We start from the raw sequence: 15,399 nt of genomic DNA, 5'->3' as shown, positions 1-15,399 counted from the left end.
AACGGACTAAACCAGCGATATATATAATAAACCACACAAGCTACATCCATCTTTCAAGCTGGAGCCGCAGATGCGTGCTCCCCGTCAGGGCCAGCAGCAAGTAAACATGAGGAGCCGGGGGATGCGACAGCGCGGGGACAGGAGCAGCGCGGCCAGGGCTGTCACATCGGGCTGCCAGGAGCTGACAGGGCGGCCGGGAGAGCCTGCAAAGCCCCGGGCAACGGCACGGCCGGGGCTGCGCGGCAGCGGGCGGCTCTGGCGGCGGCAGCGCCCGCCGGGTGCCCCTTCCCCCGCCCTTCCCGCCGCGCTGCCGGCCGGACGGCACCACCGAGGGCCACCGGCGGCCGCTGCCAAGGCGGGGAGGAGACCAGGGAGAGGAGATCCTCCCCGCGGCTGCTGCCCAGGCCCCATTATTAAATAGGGGAGATAAATAAATAAATAAGGGGGGGGGGAAGGGGGCGGGGAAGGAGCCTGAGGGAGACGAACGGCGCAAGTGCCTCCGCGCCGGGGTCTGTCATGGTGGTGCGAGGAGCCGCCAGACGCCGCCTCGCCGCGCCGCACGCTGACAGGGGCAGAGCGGGGCCCCCCCTCCCGCCGCCACCACCACCACCACCACCACCACTACCCGCCCCCGCCGCAACCCCCCCGCCTCACCCCTTCGCAGGGCCTCGTCGTAGCTGAGGAAGCCGATGCGGGACTCCTTGGCGCCCATGATGCCCCTCAGTCCATGGCCTCCCCCGCCGGCCGGCTCGGCGCCGCGGAGCCCGGGCTGCGCCGCTAGCGACTCCGGAGCACAGGGCGCGGGCGGGGGGAGGCGGGGCGGGCCGGGGCGGCCGGGGGGAGGAGGCGGCCGCTCAGCGTCCCCGCCACCGCCTCCATGGCGATCACGTGAGGGAACCCGCCCGTCGCGTCACGTGAGGGGGGCGGGGCTGTTACGAGCCGGCGCCACCGCCCTTGGCGCCTCCTAACGAACGCCGGAGTCTCCACCCTCCCGCCCCGCGTCACATGACGCGACCCGGCCCCGCCCCGCCCCGCCTCCCCCTGGCGGCCCGCCAAAAGCGCCGGCGCGCGGCCGCTCCCGCCCCTCAGGCGCCGCCGGGGAAGGGGCGGCTGAGGAGAGCGGATCTGACACCTTCTCTCGGGATAGCGAGGGGCACTGGGGCTCGAAAGATGCCAGGCCTTGCCCGGCTACAGGGAGGAACGGCCTGTGAGGAAGAGCTCCCTCCCACCCGCCCACAAGCTTCAAAATTTGGCACTCACGACACTCAGCACTTTCCAAACGTGCACACGCATCCACCAAGGACACGCTTCGACGGTTCCCCGGGCAAAAAAGGCCTCTTGCTCCTATGGAAGTGCTCCCTGAGCACCCCATGCCCAGCCCTTGAGCCCCTCGTACCTCCAGAGACCGCGGCTCCTCAGAAACACCTCCCAGGAGAAGCACTGCAGGCATGGGGGGACAGTAGGAAGCTCCTGTTCCATTAAAATGGTGTTGTCTGAAAGAAATACATAGGGTGAATTGTAAAAGGATCAAAAATACTTCTGCCCTTCACTGTTCCTCGGCATGTTTGCTTTTGGTATTCAGTCCAATACTCATACAGAATGGGAGGATTTCATGTTGTAACAAAAGATGTTTTGGAAGGCTGGTAACATACCCTGGGTCACTCCCAAGCAGAAAATAAGGAGTTTGAAAGAAAACGTTGATTTCCAAGGGCAGCTCGTTCCAAGGATTGTTCCTGCACAGAGACAAAGCCCGTGACAACACCAGTTGCAGGTCACTCCCTCAGTTACAGTTTCCATGCTGAATGGTCTTACCACATCAGAGCCGGAGAAAGGTCAAGCCGAAGTTACTTGCTCGCTGATGTAAGTTCACGCGTAGGTATTTTTACAGCAAACATTCCAAACAAATTTCATCTCCGATATGTAAAGCCAGGAATGCTGCTTACAGAGAAGCACCTTGAAGGAGAGATTTCTCCTCATCTAACACTGCTCAAGTGCAAAGACACTACAAAAGAATGAAGCTTTGTAAAGCCTCCTTACAGTTTTTTTTCTGCGATCATCTGAATTGTTTATTCTCTTAGATTTGTGACAAAGAATATAACTATTACACTCGAGCATAAGATTGTCACAAAGGACCTTTTACCTCTGGAATATAGGCTATGGGGATGAAGGAGAGCTTAAATGCTTTTTAAAAGGAACAGAAATGAAATTGTTTGGACTATACTTCATCCACCAGCCACTTGTTAGATACTTATTTTTTGAAGATAAGCTCCCTTATATCCCCTTGTTCCTATGCTACCTTTACGTATCTCCTCTCAATATGGTCTCTCACCCAAACAGCTTCCAATTTAGATACAATATAAACTCTTAAAAATATTTGAAAGAATTCAACAAACATAGCAACATGTCAATCAAAAGCATAAGTTGACAGTAACAAACAGCTGGAGAAGTCGGTTTATCTTGTGATTAAATGAAGTGTTCCAACCCCTAACAATGGCATTCCTTGTGCCATGCTCCATTTGCGGTGGATCGCTTTTTAGAAGTATTAACTCGCAGCTGAGGAGATGTGTTTAATTCCTGACTTCACCAGGGTAATTCCTGTGTGACTTTATGTCTAGTAATAACCTTTTAATGTTTTGGTTGCTCCTCTACATTACAAAGATAACAACAGAGAGTCCCATTTTGCTTGGAACGAGCTGCACCAGGATACAGCCAGACCCAAACTAGCAGAGCAGTTACAAAAAGCAATTAGAGCAGGAAGCAACGCTGATGGTGTTGTAAGACTGCTACACACTGATTTCTTCTAGTTTTCACACCAATTTCTCCATGTCTGTTTATCCTTGCCTCACCTCCCTTAAGTCTCTTACTTTCTGTAAGTTATATTATTAAACAGCAAGAACAAAACCCCAATAACAAGACTCACCACAGAGCTGACATTAGACTCCCAGACCTGTTTCACCTACACATAGAGGAGTGAAGGAACCTCTCACGCAATTGCAGCCACCACAGTTTATAAGTGCTGTCCTGCTTCTACTCGATTCCATGTTGCAACATGGAAGAACTACCAGCATCCCTATCTGTATTTTACAGAAACCCCTCTATCTCTTTTCAGCTTTTAAAAAAACTCAAAAAATTAAGCTCTTCCACTTACTCTGCTCTAAAGAAGCAAATTATTCCACTGATTCTGAGCAGAATCCCTCTGTGCCAGTTCCAGAACACTTTTTCGAGTATGGATAACCAGGCTGTTATTCCATTTTCAGCTAAGGCCTCACCAACACCTTGAAAATCTATTCCATTTTTATCTGTTATGTCTTGACAGAATCTCTACTTGCAGCATAAACAAACTCTGTTCTCAGGCAGCAGAGATTATTTGGTGGTATAGGGGTTTTAATGACAACTGGTTTACTTGCTAAATCATAAAAAACAATGCCTAAAAATTATAATTACAAGTCAGGTCCTGCCACCATCCCAACTTAAGAGTAGAGTCACAAACAGCTGATTGGTGTTTGATGCAAATGAGGAAGCAGAAACATCTAGTGAGGAGATCCTTCCTCATGATGGTTAATGATGATGGTTAACAACTCCCGTTTTTAAAAATGCTCTTTCCAAAAATGGTTAAATATATGTAATACGTTAAAGCTTGCTCTTTTTCACAGCTAGCTGTTTAGAATGATACTGCATTTTTGTATGACATTTTTAAAAATCCAAACCAAATTGACATCTCTTTCATGTCCCAGAGATATAAATGATGTCTAACAAGCAGTAGAATTTTGTTTGAAGAGTCCTTTAAAATAATTTACTTGATGCATTGTATGCTCCATGGCTTGCACCAAATTTAATAACAAAGATATTCTAGATTGGAAAATCAGAGTGGAGGCTAACGATGGCAGTGTCTTTGTTCAGATTAAATTAAGCATGTTCTCAAAGGCATTGAAGCAGCAACCTAGAGATAAGACTTTGTGTGCTAACCATGGATTAGATCTGGCAGTGAGTTTTTAATGAAGCCTTATTGGGGAGCAGAAGTTTATAGATGTTGCTACTATTTAAATGTTGTGTCAAAGGTAAATCAAATTAAGAGATAGTGAATTTAGACTTGTATTGGATGAACTGAGCTCCTCTCTTCTAGTAGAAAAGTGCTATATATGCAAATCTAACTAACTGGAGACAGGGAGGGAAGGTCCATCCAAGGCATTTAACCCCCCTAACGAATTAAATTATTATTAAAAACAAACAAACCAACCCATAAACCCGAATAAAACTACAGTCCCACGCTAGAAGCATGTAGAAAACTTCATTTTCTCAAATGACTGCAGAGCAGAAATATAAAAGTAGAACTTGTGATTGCATTTAATGGATTCTGGTCAGACAAATCCTACTCACTGCACTAGTATTTATTCTTTTGAAGACATTCATGTGTTTTTGAAACATAGATCCCAAATCTCCACCACAGACACAGCTAACAGAACTATCTTCACCGCCCAGGCTGCAGGGAAACTTGGTGAAGGACTACGAGAGCTGATTATCATCTGTAATTTGCATTTATTGCCAGCAGTGAGGATTTGACACACACTGTACAAACAGCAGACACCTCTTCCCCTCGCTGCTTCGCAGACAGTCTGGAGCGAGGGTAGCAGAGCTCAGCTCAAATATTTGGAAAGAGCAGAAGGTAGGGGAGATACCAAGCCGCAGTGTTCAGAGCTAAACTATTTCATATCTTTCTAATTATAATGAACTGATAAATAAAAAATACCTCGAATCATTATCTGCCAATCTAATTTTGATGTTATCACAGTGAGGGAGAGGGGAAAATGTAAAAGGTTTCCATGAAGAACAACAGAACTACATATGTAAATTGCAACTGTTATCACATCCTACATTTTCTAGGAAACAAGCCGTTTAGAATTGTAGTCAGAGGATGACATTTTGCTACAGACTTCTTCGAACTAGAGGTAAAAAAACCAAAACAAAACGTTACAAAACAAAACCACAAACGGATTCTTACCAGGACCCTCCTGTGTCACATTGTTACCATATAAGCAGCACTCCCACACTATTGCCAGCATAAACTTTGTAGCAGAACACTGCAGGGGTAAAGGTCGTGACTTTTAGGATCAAAGCTGAATTTAAAAAAAAAAAAAAAAAGAGAGAGAAGAAAACGTATAATACTTATAGAATAGGCTTTTAATAAGCTCATTGTAACTAGCAGCATCAGATAAGAAAACAAAGTCTTCACATTCTTAGGAATGCACACCCTATTTTTAATCAATTTTGTGTTTATTTTTTTTAACCGCGAATACTCCAGCAGGATTTCTGCAAACCCAGTAATCATCCCTCTTGTTGAAGGGATGTGTTAATGAATGCCGCACTCACCAGGGTTGCAGTGTGATATAGTCAAGGGACTCTCAGAGTGAGAGGATTTGTATTTTTCCCCCTTATTTTCAGTATGAGCGCTGGCCCCTCATCCCTGGCCTGGCAACCGGCCCCTGCCCCTTCCCAGCAGCAGAGACACTTCACACCTTCCTCTTTCCTGGTGAGTCGGTGCCATAGGAGCAGGGTGGGGAGACAGGAGAGAACAGTGCGTCCCTCTGCCCCAAAGGGCTGAGCTCCAGTGACAGCCCAGCCTGGAGGTGACAGGCAGCAGTGCCAGGAGCCCTGCTCTCCACACCCACCTGCAGCAAACACCACACCTGTGGATCAGGTTGTAGCAGAAACAGGAAGAGGGGTTTGGGCAGCAGTTACCAGTTCTCCACAGGAACAGACAGCGAGAGAACTGGAAGCATCCCACAGGCCTTATTTGGGCTGTGGGCTACCTCTTCTTAATTTTGCCACCCCTTTAGAAGATAATTAATCCATTGTTTTGCTGAGCCACTTCCTTTTTGGTGTTTTCATTCAGAGCGTTCATGACAGGTTTATAGCCACTCAGAGCTGCTGCTCATATTACTTCTTAATACGTAATTTCAGATCATGTTATTAATAGCATTATCTACACAACTAAAGAAAATGAGGTACGTCACCCACACTCGTAACTATTTTAAGATTTGTGGGTAATTGATCCCCCACTTTTACTGCAGTTGCCTGTGAAACACACAGAAGAAAACACCACAAGGCACCTTCCACTCTTGATCTTCTCTTAAGTGAAGCTTCTCTGTGCGTGGCAGGGTGACACAATCACACTTGAGGCCCACAAAGAACAGTAAAACCCCCTTTTTTTCCCCTGGCAGCCTTCGCTGATGTTTCGCCAACCCAGAAGAAAAAGGGTGCCACAACTACTGAAAGTCACAAAGTGAGTGTAACAAATTCGAAAATTTTATAAATATCACATCCTTCCCAATTTTCTGTCAACCTGTTTGATTATGCTTTACATAGGGAAAAGTGTGATAGAATTAATCAGCCTGTTGGAGTGAATGCTGAAGGAACAGATGAGATTTGGCAAGTCTGCTGCTGGCACTGAAAAACTGTCACCAAAAAAAAAAAAAGGTAGACCTAAATCCATAAGCACGTCATTCAGAAAGTGAGACATGCTACAATTTATCAGCGTAACAAAAACTGATGGGAACATAGATCTCCCATTTCAAAATGTTGTCGCTGTGTAAATTAAGAGTAGTATCTGTCATCAGGAAACAATGGGAAAAGAAATATGTTTGATAAAAGCAATTTTGTACTCTCTTGTAGACAGCAAACCACTGTGTCGCTGGAATGGCTGCGGTTCTATCCTCAGCAGCAAAAAAAGAAAAAGAAGAGATGTTGTGACAAGAGGAAGTGCAAATAATTAATAACAGAAGATCAAAAGCAAGGAGTGGCTTTGCAAGAAGAGACTAATGTTTACCCCGTTCCAGGACAGCCTGAATTGCACTGTAGAAAGAGGATGCTCGCATTGCCCCCAGAGCGTAAGAGCAAACCCAGCGCCCAGCAGGCAGCGGCTCACCACTGTGGCACAACGGGGCAACTTTCCCTTTCAAAGAAAGAGCTGCTTTCTTCTCAGCTCAACAGCTGCTGCACACAGGGCCTCCAACATCTTAGCTGTTTGATTGTTGTGTATAGAAAAAGCAATACCAAAGCATAAAACATGTAACAACTTCATGAACGTTTTGCCAGCAGCTGATACAACGGAAAGCACATCTCAAAACAGCAGGACAGCAGAGTAAAACAAAAACCACGGATCCAGTACCATCATGTCATTTGGCACGTCCTTGCACTTTCGTTAATTCCATTTCAGATCTTGGAAAGGAAAGTCAAAGCATCTTATCTGCTAATTAAGGTTTTGCATGATTCAAACACTGAACGAAGGACATTGCCAAACAGAAACCCGCCAGCCTGCATGACCCTGCCAGCAGACTGATGTCTCAGTCCAGTGCTTTCCCAGCACAGGTAGTGAAAGAACTCTGGGCAACTGCATATACAAATATGTACACACACACTGCCATTGATCATAACCCAAAAGTTACACCTCCCTGTTTGAGCCTAAGACACGCCGGACTCTCTACAGATGCAGTAAAAAAAAGTCAAAATGACAGACCTTTATGGTCTAATGATAGTGATTAAAGATATTAAAGTTCTTTACAAAGTGGCACTGAGATGGTTCCCTGCCTGTAATCTGCCCCGAATCAACTAAGAGCTGCTAATCAAGCCAAGAAGGCAACAGAGTCGGATGGTTGGCCATCTGCTCAAACCAACACATCACACCTCACTCCCCAAACACAGCACTAAGCCACAACAGGATGCAGATGACCAGATTGTTGAGTTGTCATTGCAGCTGAACACGCAGCAGTTGTTGATGTCTTACAGTGGACTCTCGAAACCAAACGTGACATATCGCCGCTGGACAAATAGCTGCTTCAACATTACACCCTGTCATTTTTGCGGATTGACTGCACTCATGCAGCAAGGTAAAGCACTGGAGGTTAACCAAAATTTTTCCTACTATATTAAGTATTTGCATGTGGTTTTATTACATAAAACGTACTGTTAAATGATCCATACAAGCCTTTGGCACTCGGTCTCCCTTTGGTTAGAAGCCCAGCTACTCCTATAAGAGCTTTTGGCCTGGCAGCTCCTTTCAGCTACAATAGTAAAAATTAGGCCTGGAATATTGAGTAGACTCTTCAGCAGATTCTTAGCAATAGAAGTTCAGAGTAGCTGAAGGTTGCCAAATTGTTGCAGCTTGAAAAAGGAAATTGGTACATTCAAGGGAGGGAGCAATTTGAAGTTGTTAAAAAGCACTTGGACACCATGATGATGGGCAAGAGTTTCTCCTCTCATTTTTCTTTCTCTTATCACTTCCTGGCTCTTTCTTTCACTTTCAGGTAGTTTCATTTTATCCTTCTATTTTTACCCACACAGTTAACTAACAGCCTTCCAGTTGAGATTCTGCTGGTTTTAGCGATGAGGTACCAGCTGTGCATCCCTGCAAGCTGCTGCATGTATGACCTTGAAATTTTCCATGTAGCTAATCAGAAGATACCTTTAAACAGTGTTTCCTGTCTTCCAGAGAGCATCTCTCAATTTTTAGCATTAGATACATATCACTTTATAGCATCCAAAGCATTGTGCAAACATTAGCTAGTTAATACCAATAAAAATCGCTCCTTTCCCAGTCCATACCCTGTGATTGTCTAAGTAACAGTTCCTTCATTTCACTCAAGCCAGCCTAGGGAGTTCTTTTTGCTCGCTTTTCTGCAGGAATATTAAAACAGAATGAGAATGGAGATAGCTGTTAATTTTATGTCACAGCTAGGAAACTGAAGGTCTTCAGATCACACTTTCTCCTCAGTCTTTTAATTGCAAAATTATACTTCAAAATTCGACACAAGTTTCTCACCTCCCTATTTCAAGCTACTCGCAAGCAAAACCAGACAAAAACCTATTTTGTTTTTTCCCTAAGCTGTAGAGCCTGCACAATGTTTTACTTCCAAATAGGCAAAATACTGCTAAATTACTAGCACATTCTAACAGTCCTTGCAATTTTACAGACCACTATGTCAAACTAAACCAAATTATAGGTCAGAATGTGCCAATCTTCTCACTGTTATCATTAATTCCCTTTGTGTTTTAGGCCTCCCCCCCGCCAACATGTGTCTTACCAGGTTCTTTGAACCTCTGGCTAGCATTGCTCAGTCACTCCGTAATTATTTATTGCACTAGATCCAGCGACAAGGCATTCACAGCATGATCTTCTCACATTTTGTTTAAACATTAAGTACAATAGCAGATAACAGAAAAATTTAGACTTTGAGGCAAGAGACACTGGAATTTCAATGGAATCAGATGATTAACACAATTATTGTTAAAAAAAATAAAGGGAGGTCAAAAAGGATTTGCGAGCAGGACATAATGCTTTTTGTCTTTTTTTTTCCTGGAGAAACACTAATCTAGACCTTCAAATACTCCCACATCTAAACATGATACTTAGTAACCTGTTCCTAATTTCATAGTAAGTTTTAATTAAAATAATGGACACATTTCCTAAATAAGTCACATCATGACTTCTGTGATCCCCTTCCAGATCCTGCACTTTTTGCCTTTGCCATCAGCGCTACGAAAACTCCGCAGTGCTTTGGCCAGCGCTGTCCTGAGATCCTTGCCTGGCATCCCGAGTTGTTCAGCCCCACTGTTCCCTGTAGCCACCCACACCCTCTTTCCCTGCTCTTGAACTCCACCTTCTCCAACAGAGGCGTGTGCCCCGCATCTGCACGCAACTCACACAGCAGATCTTATCTAGAGCCCTGGCTGTGAACTACACGAGCAATAAATCATCAAAACCAATTTTTTCTCTGCAGATTAAGGTTATATAAGTTCCGCCTGCCATAAAGCATAAACAGCATAAAATGCACCTCTTTGCATTCCAGCGTGTTGTGGAAGATCATAAAAGCACTTAATATATTATTTAAGCCAGTTAAGCTAGATAGCACAACTGCCTTAATTAGCAACAATTCGCCAAATCCCCATATGCCAGACAAAGGATCATGTTTAGCATTTTCAGGCTGGTAGGAGGGAATCAGAACATTGCAGAAACTAAATGGCAGGCACTGGGTTTTTTCTTCCTTCCTATCTCAGCAGAGCCCACGTTTCACTACCGCTACCCCACTGCACTATCAATACAAGAGACTGAAACCCACCACGTTAAGACTGCCCTTTTTTGGTTTTATTATTTTAAAGCATAACAGGGTGTTCAATGCTTTAAGAAAAGGAGCCACTTGTCTTGATAGCTACAATCTGTAGGCTGGAGGGGAATTTCCTTGCCTTTTTATTTTTCGTTAAGTAAAATCAAAATAAAAATACCCCAAACCTGACTTCCTCTGGAAAAATCCATGAAATCAAGTAAGTGTTAAGTGGAAATTTAAAAATACTCCAAGCACTAGCCGCCCTTCTTGCATACAGGGTCACACACAGGACTAGGAGAAAGGCAGGAAACACAAGGTGGGATACGCATGAAAAGGGCACTGGTGACAAGAGGGATGAGACGTGAATGCTACCAGCAGCCTGACCTTCGTTACCTCTTGCAACCCTGGCAGGTATTGTGTGCCCCAAAGCCTCTGCACGCTGCGTGCCAGCGGGCAGCCAGCCCAGCCGCACCGATCGCCCTGGGAATCGCAGCCGCGCTGACGCTCCCGTGCAAAGAACAAGACAACTAGAGGCAGATATCAAAATCTGAGAGCAGATACAGATTTGAGAGCCTCTGCCATAAAGGGAGCCTTTGGAATGGAGGGTGCCATGACTCAGAGAGGGGAGAGACCTGATGCAAACAGTCTCCTGGCTCGAGTCCCAATCGCTCCGACCAGTTGTTATTTTCCATCTTCTTCATGTACACAGATACAACACAGCAGAAATTTTCCCCATTGAGTCGTTCAGAGAAAAGCCTCAAGGCTGGGAATAAAAAGCAGGACAGGAGAACCCCTTCTGGTGGCCTGACATTTTATTTCTCTGTTGCGAAGAGAGGAAAATCCTTTTTTATTCTTCAGTTTTTATGATTTTATGATTTATTTTATTATTTTATTTCTCTCCATTGCAAAGAGAGGAAAATCCCTTTTTATTCCTTTCCCTTTTTTATTATTTTATGATTTTTTAATTATTTTATTGCTCTCCATCGCAACGAGAGGAAAACACATCTCCTGGGAGAGCAGCTGTGTGCTGCGGAGGGCTCACAGCACGCCCCAGGCACAAACAGAAAGAGACCCGCAAGCTCCTCGCTACGTCTCCCTGGCACAGAGCTGTGAGCAAGGGGGCTGGCACTTTGCCCTCCCAGCCTATTTCAGTTGACATAAAAGCCTGAAAAATTCAGAAGCACAATAAGAAGGATAGCCTTTAACTGTCTTGTTTCTCCCAGGCTGCAAGCTGTAAAGTATGGAGGAAGCTGATAATGCTCTTTCAGTTCCTGAGGACTTCGAGCAGATTAAATATATGACATTAGAAAGCATCATTAATAAGCCACTAACAGCTGGCTGAAAACATAAAAGACAAACATCTACAAAATTGTTGAATAATGTCACAACACCTCAGGATCCACCTATGGACACAGAGGTGTCCAGCACAGAGGACTGGTCACTAGGAGCTTTGAGCATCATGGAAGGTTTGGCTAGCTGGGTCTTCCAGTATGGGAATACTTGGATCACATCTGATTTTGTAAGAGATTAACTGCATGGAATTGATGCCGATGGATTTGTGGCTTCTACCCACCACAGCTCACAAATTGCGTTTGTGTTCTTTACCACATTAGTTCAAACAAATGATTAAATGAGCAACTCCCAACACTTAGCAAAGGGACTCCTCTGGTATATTAGGTTGCCTCTAGTAATGCCACATCAAAACAATAACTAGGTCCAAATTCTCTTTCAGATCTCTTCCTTTGGTACAAGATTTATTAACTTGAGCTGTATTTATTGGCATCCAACTGCAGGGAGAAGATGGGTTTCCAGTTGGCTGTGAAAGTTTTCATCATCCTTAAGCACCAGGAAAGGAATTTCCAAATCCAATTAGCAAAGCCTCCACCCCTACAGTCTGAGCAGTTGTGCTCAGTATCATTAATCACTCTACCAAATGAAGCGTTCACCACTCTCCTGGTAGGAACAAGTTACTGAAAAACATTCCTCATTACCATTCCTATTTAGTATTACATTGCAATACATCTGGCAACGCTGTTCAGTCTTTATGTTTAACTAACCACATGTAGATGCAGTTTGTTTAAGTACAATGTAAAATATCTGTACATTTATCTGTCTTTATCAGCTCTCCTTCCCTGTGACCTACCAGTAAATAAATATTGCATCAGGTGCCTGCATATATTATGTGCAACCTGACTCATCACATCGGACGTGTCTTTCATGCTAAATCTGCCTAAACCAGCAAATAACAAACAGCAGCATAAGCAGAGCATCTTCAAAACTGTTTCCTTTCTGGCTACATGCCTACTCTTGTACTGGAAGAGCTGCTGTACTAGAGAAGTTGGTTAATGTTTGCACTTGCACAGCTCCTGGAAGACTAAAAGACAACTCAAATAGTAGAAATTAATATCCACAAAATAGCTGTCAAGGGAAGAGGGAAAGCTTTCCCTAAGGTGCACTGTTACAGTACAGCATGTTTGACTGGCACTCAGGCTCCCTTTCCTTCACGGGGAGAAATATGAGATGCATAATCTGTTTGTACTCCTGACTTTTCCCCATCCAATTAGAATGTTGTTTCAATGGATTCCTGCCCTTAAGTAGGTAATATAATCTGATAGATTTACATAATACGTGGTCTGGGTTATGCCATCTTCTGACATGATAGGCTTCAAAGTAGAAAGTAATGTTATCTTCCAAAGGGGCAGAAGGAAGCGATACAACCACAGTCTTCCGAGGACTCAAAGGCACGTCTCATGCCTGATCTCGCAGGAGTGGATTCGTCCACAGGACCTACATGATGAGCAAGACGAACCGCAATCTGACTCAGTGCTGCCAAAAAAAAAATGAAACAGAGAATGCTTGCAGCTTCAGTAGTCAGAGCACAGCTTTAAGTGTTATTATACAGCTCAACAGTGAAAAAAGGCATTTTGCAGCCTCAGCTGTCCAGTCTCCTGCTCTGCTACCTTACCAAGTAATGCCAGAGAAGGCTACTAAGATCGCTGCTCCACTGCAAACCAGGTTAATGGACAACTCCTAAACACAATGAGAACCTCAGATAAATGCAGGCCAGGGAAGTCCATCAATAACTCCTGCTTGTATATTTATGACATTTGCTGAGCTCTGAGTGCAGCGTACACAAAAAGGTAGAAGAACAAAGACCGGGATTTTCAAGGGGAGCTCAAGGCCTTCTCCACCCTCCAAAACACTGAAGTGTACACACGATAAACCAGGAGAGCCACTCCATGCTGCAGTCACATGCTCCGAGGAAGCTGTAATCTCACAAGGACACAGATACGGCCATGCAAATATGGGTTATGCCTATGCTAACAACTGGTTATGTCCCTAGAGCTCCTAAATGGCTTTTAATCTAGCTGCCAACACATCTGAAAGCTTGTGCTGAACCCTCTTTATTTCTCTTGTGCTTCTGTTAGCCAAGAACACACTACCCTTCAATACCCTGACTGGAGAGGTCAAAGCATAAACTGGTAACTTCTTGGTTTAAAGCCTCTGGAGGCTGCCACACCAAGGACAGATGTCACAATTACAGGCAGCAAACACAGCAAGAGGGCAGCTGGTAACAGGCACTGGGAAACGAGCTGCATTTTCAACATTCCCTTCAACCAAACCACCTCTAACATAGTCCTCACAACAATCAGGCTGAAGCAGCACAGGTATTGTTATCCATGCTATCACCACTGCTTCACTCAGCGTAGTTCATCTTGTGTTAAGTAACACATACGTACTGTAAAATCCTAGTATAGGCTAAACAAGTCGTAACGTACCGCAGATGGTCAAAGCAAAATGAACTGCAAAGCATTAGAAGGAAATCGCATCTGCTCAGCACCAGCCTGTGCAAGGTTCCTGAGTCACAGAGCTGACAGTAAAATTTCAGGCATGAGGCAGAAAACAGATGCAGGAGGGAAAATGCTGCGAACATCTTAAGGGGAGAGCTTGTCTTAATGGATTTTTGTCATTACTGAATTCGATCACAGATAAAGGCCCAGCTTCCCTAAGACAGCCTGAAAATAAGAACGTGCTTCTCTTTTAAGACTCATCAATAGGTACTTTCCCAAGGATGCTACCTGCACCAGGCATTTGGCTCAGTGGGTGCTCAGCATTGCTGTCTGCAGAGAAACACCTGACAAAACCATCCAAACTTCTGCCAAGAGCAGTGGTGGTCTGTGCACAGCCATGCCCAGGGGGACCTCCGAGACAGGGGCCTTTGTGCGGCCCTCGAGAGGCCTCCCGGTGCCAGCAGCGACCTGGCACAGGAGCACAGCTGAGTCACAGCTGCAGCAATTGCACTAATTGTCCAAGGGACAAAACAATTGCACTTGTCTGACTGGTCAGGGCATGACACGAGCCCGACACATTTTTCTCTGTGAAAGCATTTTGCCTTGAAGTAAATTACCGAAACAAAGTCCCTTTAACTCCAAGCCTTTCCAGACTTCTTCCTGGCAAGGACAATTTATTCTTTCTAAAAAGGAGAGCTTTAAAAGAGATGTTACCCAGGAGAGTGAGATCTCACTGCATTTGGCTTTCACCACCACCTGTGAAGAAGGTAACCTTGAATTTCCATTATACTGTGATGGGAATTGAGGTTTCGACTCCAACCAGCTCCCTGAAAAACACCAAGGGTGCAGCCCAAGGTCTCTCTTCCTGGTCGCGCCTCTGCTCCCCATCAAATGGGACTGTCTCTGTTACGGAGATCGTCCCTGGCCCCACGCGAGCCAGGTTCTCTGGCTCCTGCCTGGGCCCAGTACACTTGATGGTGCACAGGCCATGGAGGAAAATTGTGATTGCTCAAGCCAGGAGCTGCACCCACACTTGCAGATAGCAACACAACACACACAGACACACGTGTGACTCAGAGCTGCACTTTGTACCACCTTCAGAGGCCAAAATAATCCAAACGGATGCAGTTTGAGTTGCTGGACTGGCTGCAGGTGCAAACCCAGTGCCAACCAAGAGCCCCAAAGATTCCACCAAACTCCCACGGGTACAAACAACACAAAGGATCTTTCCTTCCCTTTGCCCACAGGAGCCATTGGTAGAATTGAACATCCTGACCACGACCAGCAAGGGGAAGTTCCAGGATTTTCTGTCTATTTCTTTAGGACCACAAACTGATGGTAAAACTGACCGGGAGAAGTGACTCTGCCCTAGAGGGCTGCAGTGTTGTGGGGCTGGAGGATCCCAGCGGTCTCCATGGCTGGCGGAACTCAGAACCGGTGTCCGGGCAGCCCGGTCACCTTGGTCACCCTGGCACATTTTGGTCCAAACACAGCTCCGTGGCAGGTTTCCC

The 15,399-nt window shown here is 45.3% G+C and overlaps 1 protein-coding gene across 3 annotated transcripts in view; it reads right to left on the bottom strand.

Annotated features, from left to right (window-relative positions):
• USP32 (ubiquitin specific peptidase 32) overlaps window positions 1-883 on the bottom strand; it is a 52,733-nt gene extending 51,850 nt beyond the window's left edge. For 2 of the 3 annotated variants that reach the window (XM_065853061.2, XM_065853062.2), the window contains exon 1: window positions 655-883. In XM_065853061.2, coding sequence (XP_065709133.1) covers window positions 655-712 — 58 coding nt within the window. In that variant the 5' untranslated portion in view covers window positions 713-883. The remainder of the gene's footprint in view (window positions 1-654) is intronic. The other variant, XM_065853063.2, reaches the window with a different exon arrangement.
• Between the last annotated feature and the right edge of the window lie 14,516 nt (window positions 884-15,399).

The sequence above is a fragment of the Patagioenas fasciata genome, chromosome 19, assembly GCF_037038585.1.
Source record: "Patagioenas fasciata isolate bPatFas1 chromosome 19, bPatFas1.hap1, whole genome shotgun sequence".
Taxonomy (NCBI): Eukaryota; Metazoa; Chordata; class Aves; order Columbiformes; family Columbidae; genus Patagioenas; species Patagioenas fasciata.
Note: the sequence above shows the minus strand (reverse complement) of the source record. Positions and strands in the feature narration are given on the sequence as shown.